This window comes from Siniperca chuatsi, linkage group LG1 (genome assembly GCF_020085105.1).
Source record: "Siniperca chuatsi isolate FFG_IHB_CAS linkage group LG1, ASM2008510v1, whole genome shotgun sequence".
In the NCBI taxonomy this organism is placed as follows: domain Eukaryota; kingdom Metazoa; phylum Chordata; class Actinopteri; order Centrarchiformes; family Sinipercidae; genus Siniperca; species Siniperca chuatsi.
This window is the reverse complement of record NC_058042.1, coordinates 33,610,495-33,624,999: the sequence shown is the minus strand read 5'-3', so window position 1 is coordinate 33,624,999 and position 14,505 is coordinate 33,610,495. Positions and strand designations below refer to the sequence as shown.

Below are 14,505 nucleotides of genomic sequence, written 5' to 3'. Positions count from 1 at the left end.
CAAATCCTTCATACGTTTAAGCTCAGGAAGGAGGTGAGCTCTACAGGGAGAATGGGTTTAGTGACTCTTAACAGTAAAGTGTAGCAAGTGATACCCGCTGAAGGGAGAGTCCTTTTTGAGGGCTATGTCAAGACAAGTACCCTTGGGGAATGCGCAGTTGTTGAACAACCAACAACATCTACCCTGCCTGGTGGAATCTTTGTGGAGTGCTGTCTCATCACCTTGCTCAAATTGCGCCCCCACAAATTACCTGTGTGGGATAGGAATGAAACGCACACAGCATGACATAACACTCCCTTCAAGCTGTGTCCTTGCCGAGCTTCATACCCCTGAGGAGATCTATGACAGCTTACCTGCTCGAAACAAAAATGTTGATTCTGTGAAATGTTGTACTGTCAATTCTCAGCCAATCAATGAACCTGCCAAGTAAAATCTAACATTTGCCTTTGGTGATTCCTGTCTCCCAGAAGAGTGGAAGGATAGAGTAACCCAGAGTCTAAATGCTTATGCTGATGTTTTTGTCCAACATGATCTTGATTTTGGACATGCATCAAAAGTGAAACCTCACGTAAACGGAAAAGACAAAACACACTTCAAACAAAGGTCCAGACCAATTCACCCAAACAATTACGAAGCAGTGAGGAAACATCTGAAAACACTCCTTGATGCAGGAGTGATTCAAGAATCAGAGTCCCTTTATTCTTATTAATTCGTGGTGGTCCGAAAAAAAAATGGAGAGGTCCGTCTTTGCATCGACTATCACAAGCTAAGTGCGCTGACGATACGAGACGCATATGCACTTCCTAACCTTGAGGAAGCATTCTCAGCCCTTGCTATATCCAAATGGTTTTCAGTGATGGATCTCAAGTCTGGTTATCATCAGATTGAGATGGAGGAACGTGACAAGCCTAAGGCCGCTTTTGTGTGCCCTTTAGGGTTTTATGAGTTTAACCATATGCCCCAGAGCATCACCAACACCCCCAGTACTTTCGAACGATTGATGGAGCGCTGGATGGGCAGTCTTAATCTGAAGGAAGTGCTGGTGTTTGTCATTGTTTTCAAGTACATTAGAGGAACATTAAACCAGGCTTTTACATGTTCTTCAGCAATTGAGAGAAAATAGCTTGAAACCTTCCCCAACAAAGTTTCACTTCTTTCAAAGCTCAGTGCGCTATTTAGGGCACATTGTTTCCAGCAAAGGGATAGAGACTGACCCTGAGAAGGTCAGTGCACTCCACACCTGGCCAAGACCTCAAACCCTCAGCAAGCTTAAGTCCTTCTTAGGCTTTGCAAGGTATTATTGCTGGTTTGTAAGGGACTATTCCAAAATAGTCAAACCCTTGAATGACCTTAACGGAGGTTACCCACCTTACAGGAGGGGTAGAAAAGCAACACCATGCCCTGGGAGGTTCTTCAATCCCAAGGAACCCTTTGCAGACTGGTGGACACCTTCTTGCTAAGAAACTTTTGAGGCTATCATAGAAAAACTCACCACCTCACCATTACTCAGATTTGCTAATCCAAAATTATTGTATATTCTCCACACAGACACAAGCACTTCTGGTTTAGGAGCTGGCCTGTACCAAGAACAGGATGGTGAAATGCGAGTAATCGCCTATGCTAGCAGAGGGCTTTTGCCCAGTGAAAAGCCATATCCAGCCCACAAGCTGGAATTTCTAGCTTTGAAGTGATCCATTGCAGAGAAATTTCAAGACTTTGTCTATGGAAACATATTCATGGATGTAACTGATAACAATCAATTGACATACAGTGGTGTGAAAAAGTGTTTGCCTCCTTCCTGATTTCTTATTTTTTTGCATGTTTGTCAGACTTAAATGTTTCAGATCATCAAACAAATTTAAATATTAGTCAAAGATAACACAAGAAAACACAAAATGCAGTTTTTAAATGGTTATTAAGGGAAAACAAAGCCCAAACCTACATGGCCCTGTGTGAAATAGTGATTGCCCCCTAAACCTAATAACTGGTTGGGCCACCCTTAGCAGCAACAACTGCAATCAAGTGCTTGCGATAACTTGCAATGAGTCTTTTACAGCACTATGGAGGAATTTAATCCCACTCATCTTTGCAGAATTGTTGTAATTCAGACACATTGGAGGGTTTTTGAGCATGAACTGCCTTTTTCTCAATAGGATTCAGGTCAGGACTTTGACTAGGCCACTCCAAAGTCTTCATTTTGTAAATCTTCAGCCATTCAGAGACCCCACAACATGATCCAAAGAACTGCAGGGTACTGATGTGGACAAAAAGATCAAGTCATGTGGACGTTGTGTTAGAAGGAAGACACCACCTGAAAAATCAGCACCACTTCTCAATATCCAAACAACTCGTCCCATGGAGCTGGAATGCATGGATTATTTATCCTTGGAGCCCGACAGTCACAATACCAAAGACATCTTGGTTAAAGCAGATCACTTTACTAAGTATGCTGTTGCCATACCAACAAAAAATCAGAAGGCTACAATGGTTACAAAGTGTCTTTGGGAGCAGTATTTGGTGCACTACAGGTTTCCAGAGCATCTGCTTAGCGATCAGGGCAGGGATATCGAGTCTCAACTCATCAAAGAGCTTGTACCCTAGCCAGTATCACCAAAGTGCGCACAAGTCTCTATCACCCAAGGGGAAACCCTGTCAAATGGTTCAATCAAACCCTGCTGGAGATGTTAGGAACATTGAAGGAAAAGGATAAAAATCACTGGCCCTAACCCATGCTTATAACTGTACCAAGAACGAGGTCACCGGATTCATTCCGTATGAGTTGCTGTTTGGGCGCCAGCCAAGGCTGCCAGTGGATATTGCTTTTGGCTTGCCTGTTAAAGATGGTGCTCCTAAAGCTCAGTCCCAGTATGTGAGAAACCTGCAGGAACGCCTTGAAGAGAGTTATCAGGTCGCCACCAGGAATTCACAAAAGGTTGCTGAGAGAAATAAATGTTGCTTTGACAAAGCAGTAAGAGATCAACACTAGAGGAAGGTGATCAAGTGTTAGTAAGGAACTTGTGGTTGAGAAACAAACACAAGCTTGCGGATAAGTGGGAGTCCACTATGTACAAAGTTCTGAAAAATATGGGAGACCTACCTGTGTACACAGTACAGCCCATGAACGGAGATGGTCTGATCCGCACCCTACATAGGGATCTCTTACTTCCATGTGGTGACCTTTCCGAAACAGAGGAATCTGAACAGGTTGAGCCAAAGGCCCACCTGCCAAGAACCAGGCGTAGTCAAACTCAACCCCCTGAGGAGCCTGAGGAAGAATCACCCTTCTGTCCTACCCAGCTGTCTGTCATTCCTGAGAAAATTGTCTTTCAAGTGTGTGAAATTCCGAGGATACAGCGACCCTCCAGCAGCATAGGGGTGACAGTTTACCAGCCATGCCAATGACCTCCTCAACCTCCCAGCCTCGGGATGAGCCTTATGTAGGCAGTCCTCCTGAGTCTCCTGCAGAACCTGTTGGGTCCTCCTGAGATGGTTGAAGGAAATGAGCCAGAGATTATGGATGAGAAACCCCCTACTGGAGAGGATGTAACTTCACCAGATGGGACAAATGGAATTCCATTTCCTTTTCTTTTATTATTGAAAGAGCTCTATATTTTTATGTTTTTATTTTCATACTTTTTACATTACGGTGCTGGCTATACTGTTCTGTTGCCCTGAGGCAATAAAACTGTCGACTGTTCATCCCAATCTTAACTCATTTTGTGAGTCACTCAAGGCAGACCAGACCCCGGATCTAGGTAGATGTTAGTTGCCCTATTATTATAGTATTGGTTAGCACTAGGTGTGCTACAGAATAGACAGTGGCTGATGTCTTCCCGCCTTTGATTGGTCACTTTGAATGCTGACCATGACCTTTGATTGGCTTGGTTTGATCACTGACACAGTCGAAGACAGGTAGTTGCTAGCACTGCCTTAACTAACTTATGCATTGGGTCTACATTTTTTCATAGCAATTGTAAACTACATTGGTCATATATGCCACTGCTGTCGACACAAACAGCCTGTGTTACATTTTGGTTATGCACGATTTACTTGTGTTAAGGGCATTGTAGAGGTGGATGTTCCTCACTTTACCTCTTCTTTTTTTCCCCTCATTTTCTTCTTGATGATTCTGATGCAAAAAAAATGGGTCAGAGACAGGCTGGAGACTGAAAGGGGGTTGCCAACACCTGCTTTTCTTTGATTTAGTGTTCTCCAAGATGCCTTCACAAGTAATTACATAACGACCCTAATTCTTAAAATCCTTAGTCTCAGGAACTGATTGATGGATTGAAGCCCAACTCTATACACACTAAAAATCAAGTGTCTTCCAATTTACAGCAACAAATAAAGCAGTCTGTTTGATTGACAATGTTTTAATGACTGGCTCACCAGTGTATTTGTTTGTGAAGAAATGGGTGGAGAGAAACATTGATCATGCTGAGCCCTGCTACCACCCTTTTTCCTCAGTTAGAATCTTGAATCTTGTGCTTCTCTGATATTGTGATGCACTGGTATAATTTAATGGGGAAAACTGCTTGTTATCACCCATCTGCCGCTCCACCTTGTAATTACTCCCGAAGTTGTACTCAGTTAATTTGGGGTTGATGCTATCTGACCTAACCACCTGTTTGTTTCTGAGCAGAAATCAGTCCAACAAGGCCAAGGACAGATGATACAAAGGCCCCAGTGACTTAGCATTAACATTCTCCACCATTAACATGTAGTTATGTTTTAACTCAGTTTTACACTAAGCTTTTCACTAAGCTGTTTTTCTTGATCAGTCAAGGGATAATACACAAATTATCTTTGTAAGGGAATTAACCTGAAATCAGTTAGCAAGAGGTAAATTAAGGAACGAATACATAGTGACTGAAAGTAAGTTACAGAAAACAAAGGGCAATGACTTTAAATGTGAAACATTTAGTACACACACAACTAATTACTAGATACACAATTGAATGTATAAATGCAGTCATGAATGTTATGAATACAGTAGAGTAGGTTGTCTACCACTCGGAAGGTCGGCAGTTCGATCCCGGCTTCCCCAAGCCCACATTTTGAGCTGTCCTTGGGCACTGAACCCCAAATTGCTCCCAAGGGCTGTTCCTTCAGTGTGTGAGTATGTGTAATTGAGTTAGTTTCTTTGTTCTGATGAGAATCTTTGGCGGGTGCATTATGTTCTCTCTATGGACACTTGGCGTCTCAGCAGAGAAAATTAAGAGCAGAAAGGAGTGTTCAGCTCACGGTTTAACCATAAAACCACAAGCCAACAGCTGCAGTGTTCCTCCACCCAAATCAAACAACATTTTATTTTTGTTTTTTTTGGACCTGTGCAAACAAGAGGATGATGTGACGTTTGATTATTTGAGCTGGACAGAGTGATCGGATCTCAATGTGGACACGGGAGACATTAATACCAGGTGTAAATGTAATCAGTTTAAATGATATCTAGATACAATCTCGGTACGAGACGCATGTTAATGCCAAGTGTAAAGGTGTAAAGGGGGTCCATTCCAAGAATGAAAACTATAACAATAACTAAAAATATATTGTTTTAAAAATTGTTCTAACTCAAGTGGATGGCGGAGTCCACACCACAACTATAACGGCGAAAGTGGCAAACAATATTGTTGGGGTCACTTTCAGAGTGATTTGACGAATGATGGAAACACTGTCAGCCAGTCTAAATCCATCTGAATTTACAGGGTGTCACGTTTAACATGGCAGATGGCATTGCGGAGTGCTTAAATGAGGTTAAGAAAACCCCACCCCTGTTTGATAAAACAAACAGTGTTTATATTGATGCTATCAAGAAGAAGGGCATCTGGTGAGTGTTGTTATTGTTATCATCATTATTATTAACGGAGATGAGAAGACGATTATGAATAGCTAACGCAAACACACGACACCAGCTCCCCCTCACCTGACGCTGAAGCTGCGGGGCGCACTCTGGGTTCTCCCTCACCTGACACTGAAGCTGCCAGGCTCACTCTGGGCTCTCCCTCACCTTACACTGAAGCTGCAGGGCGCACACCGGGCTCTCCCTTGCTGAGGCTGCGGCCCCCCCCACCTCGTGGGGCTGCAGGGGGTATACGGCCCAGCTGGTAGGCTATCTAGCATTACCAGTCAGTGACACAGCTGGAGCGTGCAGTGTAATTATGGCTATAATTATTATTATAGTTGTTGTTCTTGGTGTGGATGGCCCTTTAATCTTATTACAAAAACTAAGTCATTGACTGGAAATTATCTATGGTTGGGCAATTAAATTAAAATAGATTGAAGTAATATTGTTCATCTACTTCCAACTAAATCATATTGTGATGATATGATCACATTGTTATAATTGTACACATTTTTGCTGTTAATAATTGTGGGCAAGCTGTAATTAATAATTTAGTTTTTTTTCATTTTACATTTTTGAAGACGTTGGTCTTATGTAATGCATTACAGTGGACCATAGATAATTTCTTTGAACATCTATTTGATTATTTTAAGGGTGATTTTTATGTACATTTGACATATTGTTATATATAACGATATTGATATTTTGATATTAACTTCAAGTAATTCACCCATCCCTGCTGTGATCAGGCCAGAACCTCTATAATATTAAAGGTGTATGACACTGACTCGCTAATGGTAAAGTAAAGCCCTGAACTATCACTGGCAAATGGAAATGCTGATCCAACCCTGTTCACTGTATTTATACACCTGTCTGTGTGCACTCACCCCCCCACTGAGTGCGGGAGTTGTCCCTGTAATGTTCAGTCTGTATCTCCTCCTAACTGTGTGCCATTTATAACTGAAATTAATGCATAGTTCTCATTCAGCATCTCTAGTCCTGCCTGCACACTAACATACTGCCCCCAACTCAGTAGAGCTAACAGCCTACTCTGCACCGGAGAAGAGTTGAACCCGGTCTGTTCCCGACTGAGCTCATCTTGATGTGCCAAATTTGAGACCTGAACCCAACTCAACCTAATCTTATATTTAATGATTTCTTCTTCTATAACAAATAAATATGCTTGCTTTAGACAAGGTTTCTCACCTTAAAAAAAAAATACGGTCATAATACATGTTAGGCCAACACAGAGTAAGAATTGGCAATCCATGAGTACAAAACAGAAGTAGCTTAAAATAAGCTATTCCACTTGAAGGAGAACTCTATTGATTTCACACATCAAAATCAATTTACTTGTCATAGGGAGTGCAACTCAGCCTATAAAAACAGTTGTATAATGTCTTCCGTGGCTCTGGATGAGCTTCGCAAAGTAATATTATCAGGGTTATCTCAACTTGGGCTCATAGACCACATATTTGTAACCGAAAGTTACAAACCAGAGGTGTGGAGAGTGAAAGACGTGAGCATTTACTAGGCAGGGTCTAACATGGTAGTGGTTGCTTTAAGGGAAATGTAGGATCCAATGTTTTTGGAGCTCGCCCCATACTCAAGACTAAATTTCAGGATATCTCAGTCTCTATTGCTTTGATTTTGACCATTCTTTTTTATCTGTCTCTTGTTAGTCACTTGTTAGTCAACTTTATGGAAGTTCAGTATGAAATCCTTTAATTTATGTTTGCAGTGGCAAGTGCAGTTAGCTTTCCAGACTAATATTGAATATAGGTTTTACTCGGTCTCTCTTTCTCTTTACCTGCTGGATACTGCGTGCCCTACTAGCAACATGACAAATACAAGCCTGAAGCTTGATGTAACAAAACAGCTCAAACCTGATCTGAAACATGATTCTAAACTCAATGCTTTGTTGAGACCTATCAGGCTCAGGCTGTGTAGTAGAAGTCTACTAGATATTAATGCTGATGCTAATGCTAACATTGGGCTGGCTGATAATGGACAGATCATTTGAAGCAAGTGTTCCAAAATGCAGCAAAAATCAATCATAATTTTCTCCAGTCCATTTTTGGATAACCCATGACATATAATAATTCAATTAAATTTTATTTATATAGTGCCAATTCATAACAAAAGTTATCTCATCGCACTTTAGAGCAGGTCTAGATTGTACTCTTTATAATATTATTTACAGGGACGCAACAAATCCCACCATGAGCAAACATTTGGCTCAATGGTGGGTGGCCATCTGCCGCTGCCGTGTTAGGTTTTGAGAGAGTGTGCTAATATTGATAAATTAATAATAATAGGAATGACAGCTATAGGAAAATAATGCCAGCATTAGTAACAGAGCCAATAACTGTAGTAGCAGTTGTCGAGCAGGAACACGGGGGCAGCAAGTGGCCCACAACCACAGATCCAGTCTCTGCAGCTCCGGAGGCAGAAATACCTGTTGAAAGCGACAGAAGGAGAGAGGAGAGAAACGAGAAAGCACAGAACTATGGGAGAGAGAAGATGTCGAGTTAGTAACATGCAGTAATGGGATAAAAATGCATACAGATGGAGAGGGAGAGAAGGAGAGAGGAAAGAGGTGCATCATGGGAAGTCTCCCGGCAGTCTAGGCCTATAGCAGCATAACTAAGGGATGGTTCTGGGCTCACCCAAGCCAGCCCTAAATAACCAGTGTCAGGCATCCAGTCATGCCTGCTGTCACATTTTATTGTCTACAAGCCACTCGATTTTCACTGCCAATCACTGGCCAGAGCAAACAATGGCCCGTTTTACCTGTAAAGACGCCCTTGTTTTTATCAGGTTGGACTCAAACATTCAGCTGTTGTGCATCTCCCAGATATTGAATGATGAATGTTTTAGTGTGTTTCTGTCTGGCCACTGTAGCTGTCAGGGCTGAGCAGAGGAGGCAGCAATGCCTGCTGAGCAGAGCGATGGAGAGGTTGACCTCTTGTTCAAGCTCACTTGCCCATTCACTAGCATTTGGGGTCATGCATGAAATGGAGAGGCTTTTTAGAGAGAAGCACAATGGATGGGAATGGGCTGTGAAGGTTGACCCTTTGAACTGGGTGTGTATTTGTGTGTGTGTATGGGTGATGCAGAGGAAAAAAATGTCTTTAATCTCCCTCATTAGCTCATTTGGTTCCCTGGCATTCATTCTTACATGGCTGTTCTATAGTCAGGAGAATGTAGGCACGTCTATCATTTTGGCTGCTTGTATTGTTGGTGATTTAAGAATTGCCATAAATTCTCAAATACTGGCTTGTGGTCTTTATTTACCTCAACTACAGAGAGAACCACACATTCATTTAAAACAGGCTTTTATAAATAGACAGGCCTTTATTCCTATTTCCTATTCCATTTTCCCTGTGTTTATAAATATATTGTATCATATATTTTAGTTTTCTGATATGCTCATGTTTTAGTTTGCTGTCAGTGGTGTTTGCTGTTGATGCAATTGCACACTTTCCCCATGTTTACCAACTGTCCTGATAAATTCATATGTTTCACAGCATTAATTTCATCAGGTACAGGTACAACAACAACAGTCATGTCATACTCACCACTCTTAGTTTATCTTTTTAAAAGAAATACTGTCTTCACTTCTACACTTTGATTTCAGTCACTTCTACTTTGCCGGTTTTTGATCACTGTTAAGCTACTGTTAATGTGACTCACCTCATCCCTGCACAGATATTTCACATTACAAACCTTCCAGTGACTCAAAAAAGATAATTCCTCCCTTTCCCTGAAGGAATTTAATGTGAAACATCTGTGCTGAAAGTGTTTAATTCCAAACACAAAAGAATTCCAAAGAATTCCCAAGAAATCCAAATTCCAAAAAGAACAGTGCCACACTAGCCATGTAAATTTATCGTATTTCACATATTAAGACAGAAACTTAAGTTTTTTTTTGGTAAATTGTTTCTTTGCTTACAAACAGAAATGTCTCCCAGAGTCTTTCTTTCATTGACTAACCAGGGTCTGTCACCCTGGCTTAAGGAATGCAAGTCCCAGAAAATTACATTTGTTGGGGATTCAATTGGGAGCTTTAGTGTGAGTTGGTGATCCAAATGTGTGTTCCATCCTTTTTCCAACCTAGCCAAGAATAAAACTGTGTGAGGATACACACAAATTAAAAAATAAAGGAAAGAAGGGCTTCTATGTTCTGGCAGAACACAGGAGAGACACAGTACATTGAATGTTAGAAGGTTTGCCACACTGAAACTCACAGATTGACTTGTTAATGTGTTTGTATTATTCAGCCATTTTACAAAGCAACATCCAAATGAGCAAAAGAGCAAACATCCTGTTGTCCAGTAGGGGTGTGCAATATGGATAAAATATTATATCACATGGTCATTTTTGATATTAAACTAATAAACCATTTATAGATAAAATGGATAAAACCCAAATGGAAATGCTGGATTTAGGCTAATCCAGCAAATTAAATACCTGAAAAATCATGGCACTTAAAGTAATGCAAAAGGTAAGTACTGTACATATCGGTTATATATATGGTTATATCACTCATCCCCTGCCAACATCAGCAGAATGTCCAAAAAAGAAACACAAATACCTAAAGAGATTATAGGATGACCCTGTAATCTCTATAGGTATAAATTGGTACATTGGAGTGACCTTGAAATTTAAGCTACGTAATCGACTGATGACAAATACTCAGTCAAACTCTTTGTTTGAAAACTTTTGTTTTCCTCCTTATCTCTTACATTCATTCTCATGTGTTCTCTTTGTCTCCCTCTTTCCTGCAGGCCAAAGGAAAGAAGCAATTGTTTGTGCAGCTTGTGCTGGATAACATTTGGAGTTTATATGATGCAGTCGTCACTAGGAGGTGGGTGAAAGATACTACCCTGAAACACTTTTTTATGTTTAAAATCACAAGCAGAATGACTTTAACAAATTCATTCTCTGTTGTAATGGGATGTTAAAATGTGAAGATATACTGTAGTACAAGGAGGGGGTATTTAACAATGTGGTGTAAATTAAAGCTCAGATTAAAGCTCAAGATGTCAGTAGAAAATAGACAAAAAGACAAAGGTGACAGGTGTTTTGTGACAGAAAACACAGAAGGAAAGGTAGAAAGAGGACAAAAGAAACATGGAAAGATAAGAATCATTTACCACAAATATGTTCCTGTGGCATTAGAACCAGGTGTTTTTTAATGTTTTTGCACTGTACCCAGCTTTTCAAACAGCAATATTTAGAAGTGATATCAATTTATTTCAGTGCCACTATTAGCAGATCTGCTTGAAGGGTTGAAGTAAATCTTTGCAAATCTTTTGTAAAGTGTCAAACAAATTTACCATTCACAATCTTGAAGTGCTGACCTTTGAGGTAATAGAGAGGAAAACTTTTGCTGCAAAGCGTGGAACCTGTTGATGCCAGACTTGAAAATAGATGTGTCCACAGATGAGTTATTCCAACTGTATAACCACAACAAAACAATTTGTGATGCTTATCAACATAGTCGTCCTGGAGACTGTTTCACCTCAAAATCAAATGGAGAAAAAGACCTAGGCCAGCTGGACCAAACAGTTGGCTCTCCGTATAGTGAGGAAAAAGCCATTACAACACATAGAATGCTCTTTTATGTGAGGGATTGCAATATGTGTAACTCACTAGCAATAGACACTAGTATCTGGTTATACATTTTCCTGGACCCACTATGATCCAAAATTACAATGGTAGCTGAGAGAAAAAGTCAAATTTGTGTTGGATAATTATCCACAGGTCAAAAATATCCCAAAATAAAAAGAATGTGACATCTCAGTAGTGTTTCGGTCAACTGGCTACTTTCTGTATTTACTTTCAGTCAGACTCAGAGACAAGTGTTTGCACTCTCCACCTGAATCATTTCAAAGTTTGCATGACTCATAGAGTGCTTTAACCCTCAACTTCTCAAACCCACCCCTGAGCTTGGATCATATGATGCCATGATAACACATGTGGTCATGATATTTCCACAAAATAGCTGGAAAGGAACACGGGCAGGTCAGAATGCATTGCTATCCATACCCTGCGGGCTTTCTGTAAAGATGTGTATTGTGTTTCTGTGACTAGAGACAAGGAGAAGGTGGAGAAGGTGGTGACATCACTTGGGGTAAAGGTAATGGCCAGGGATTCTCGTCACTCTGACCCCAAAGTCCTCCTTTCTGCCATCTGCAGCCAGTGGCTACCTGTGTCCCAGGCTGTCCTCTGTATCCTTTGTCTTGTGTCTTTATCTGTTATAAGCTGAGGATCAGCTTTGAAGGGTCAGCTTTCACTTCATGTTTGTTTGGCTGCCTCAGTTAAGCATTTTTTTGGGGATGTTTGTTCATTTGGTGTCTAGTTTTCCTTAACACAGACTGTAGCGATGGTGTGTGAGAAGCTTCCCAGTCCGTTAGACATGGCGGCAGAGAGGGTGGAGAAACTGATGAGTGTCGGAGCACGACGATTTGACTTGTTGCCCAAACAGACGCAGGAACTTAAAAGAGGTATACACACACACACACACACACACACACACACACACACACACACACACACACACACACACACATCGGATCTGCAATTGGTTTAGCATATTGTGCAATTTTGCGGGGAAAAAATATAGATGGAAATGGGCATGGTCTATATCACGAGATGTCAAGTCAGGGAACTTGTGCATGCAAAGTACAATGTACATTCAAAAACTGGCCAAAATGCACTTTACTTGATTATAGCGTCACCTGCTGGTGGACATGTGTCATTTTTGGTGTCTGAGGTGTGTACACCACTCTACCCCTCCCCAGTCAATTTCACTTGCATAACTTTTACGGTGTAGGCTGCAGTACTGCTTTTATCATCGGGGAAGAAGATAAGAAAAAAAAAAAGGGGGGGGTTGCAATAGGGTTCGCACCGCTGCTACTGGAGGCCACGCTACCTTGCATGCTTGGGCTTGGACCCGTAATAAAATTATTCCCCAACCAGAAAGCCTGGACGAATGGAGAGGTGAGGGCTCTACACAGAGGAGGAGACTAGGAAGCATACAACACCGCTAGAGTGAGACTGAAAGCTGGCATCAAGGAGGCAAAGCGGCGACATCAGGAGAGACTAGAGAGAGACTTCAACACCAACAACACCAAAGATATGTAGCAGGCGATCAAAAACATCACAGGCTAAAAAAGCAGGAGCGCCCCCATCATGTGTGAGACCACATTACCAGATGAGCTAAACACATTTTATGCTCGCTTTGATCTCCCAAAGAAAGAGTCAACTTTAAAGTCTACTCTGCCTCCAGAAGACTGGCCACTGTCACTATCCACAGCAGATGTGAGAAGAATCTTGCTGAGAATGAATATGAGTAGAGCTGCTAGGCCTGGTAACATCCCTGGCCGTGTACTAAAAACATGTGCCAACCAGCTAGTTGATGTTATTACTGACAATTTTAAAATATCACTCTCACAGGAGAGTGTTCCCACCTGCTTCAAGACAGCCACCATGTTTCCTGTACCTAAAAAGTCTGCAAGTCTGTGTCTAGTCTAAAAGACTACCACCATGTACTCACCTCCATTCTGATGAAGTGCTTTGAGAAACTGGTTCTCAAGCACATAAAGAACAACGTGCCCTCCAGCCCGGACCCTGACCAGTTGGCATTCAGAACCAACAGATCCACAGAAGATGCCATCTTGACTGTTCTCCACTCCAGACTCCTCAGTCTTCACACACCTTGAGAACAACACTTACATCAGATTGCTGTTTGTTCATTTCAGCTCAGCATTAAACATAATCTCCCCTGTGAAACTGATTAGCAAACATAGCTCTCTGGGCTTGAGTACTACACTCTGCAACTGGATATTGGACTTCCTCACAAACAGACCCCAGACAGTTCAGATTGGTGGCCACTCCTCCACTCTAGTGCTGAACACCGGAGATTACATATCAGGAGTGGTGCACAGAGAACAACCTCCTGCTCAACATCAGAAAAAACAAGGCGCTGATCGTTGATTTTAAGAAAAAGGAGGCAAACACACACACCCCTGTCTACATCAATGGAGCTGAGGTGGAGCAGGTGAATAGTTTTAGGTTCCTGGGAATCAACATCACACAGAACCTGTCATGGTCATCTCACATCTTCACTTTGGTTAAGAAAGCTCAGAAATGCTGTATTTCTTAACGAAACTTTAGAAGGCAAAATTACCATGCCAAGTTCTTAACTTTTTCAGAGGAGCAATAGAAAGAATCCTGACTGGAAATATCACAAACTGGCAAGGGATGTGCACGGTCCAGGACAGGAGGGCTCTGTAGCGTGTGATTAAAACCACTCAGAAGATCATTGATACCCATCTACCAAGCATCAGTGATATCGGTGTACAGTACCCACCCTAGCAACAGCCTGTTCACTGTGCTGCCATCTGGAAAGAGATACAGAAGTATCCACTGTTGTACCACCAGACTGCAGAGAAGCTTCTTTCCTCAAGCTGTGAGACTACTTAATTCATCCTCAGTACTCCACCATGTAAAATAGTTTTATTTCTATGACTTATTATGTATTCACTTATGTACTGTATATCATTTTTGTATATAACGTTTGTTTTTGTGACTAGCATAAAGGAAAATACAACTAAAATCTTGTTTTACAACCCTGTGTTGTAAAATGATAAAAT

The 14,505-nt window shown here is 41.4% G+C and overlaps 1 protein-coding gene across 9 annotated transcripts in view; it reads left to right on the top strand.

The window, feature by feature from the left end:
• Positions 1 to 14,505, top strand: part of efl1 (elongation factor like GTPase 1) — a 135,327-nt gene that overhangs the window by 18,693 nt on the left and 102,129 nt on the right. For all 9 annotated transcript variants that reach the window (XM_044189038.1, XM_044189007.1, XM_044188997.1 and 6 more), the window contains exons 9-11: positions 10,633 to 10,712; positions 11,942 to 12,078; positions 12,232 to 12,354. In XM_044189038.1, the coding sequence (XP_044044973.1) occupies positions 10,633 to 10,712; positions 11,942 to 12,078; positions 12,232 to 12,354 (340 nt within the window). The remainder of the gene's footprint in view (positions 1 to 10,632; positions 10,713 to 11,941; positions 12,079 to 12,231; positions 12,355 to 14,505) is intronic.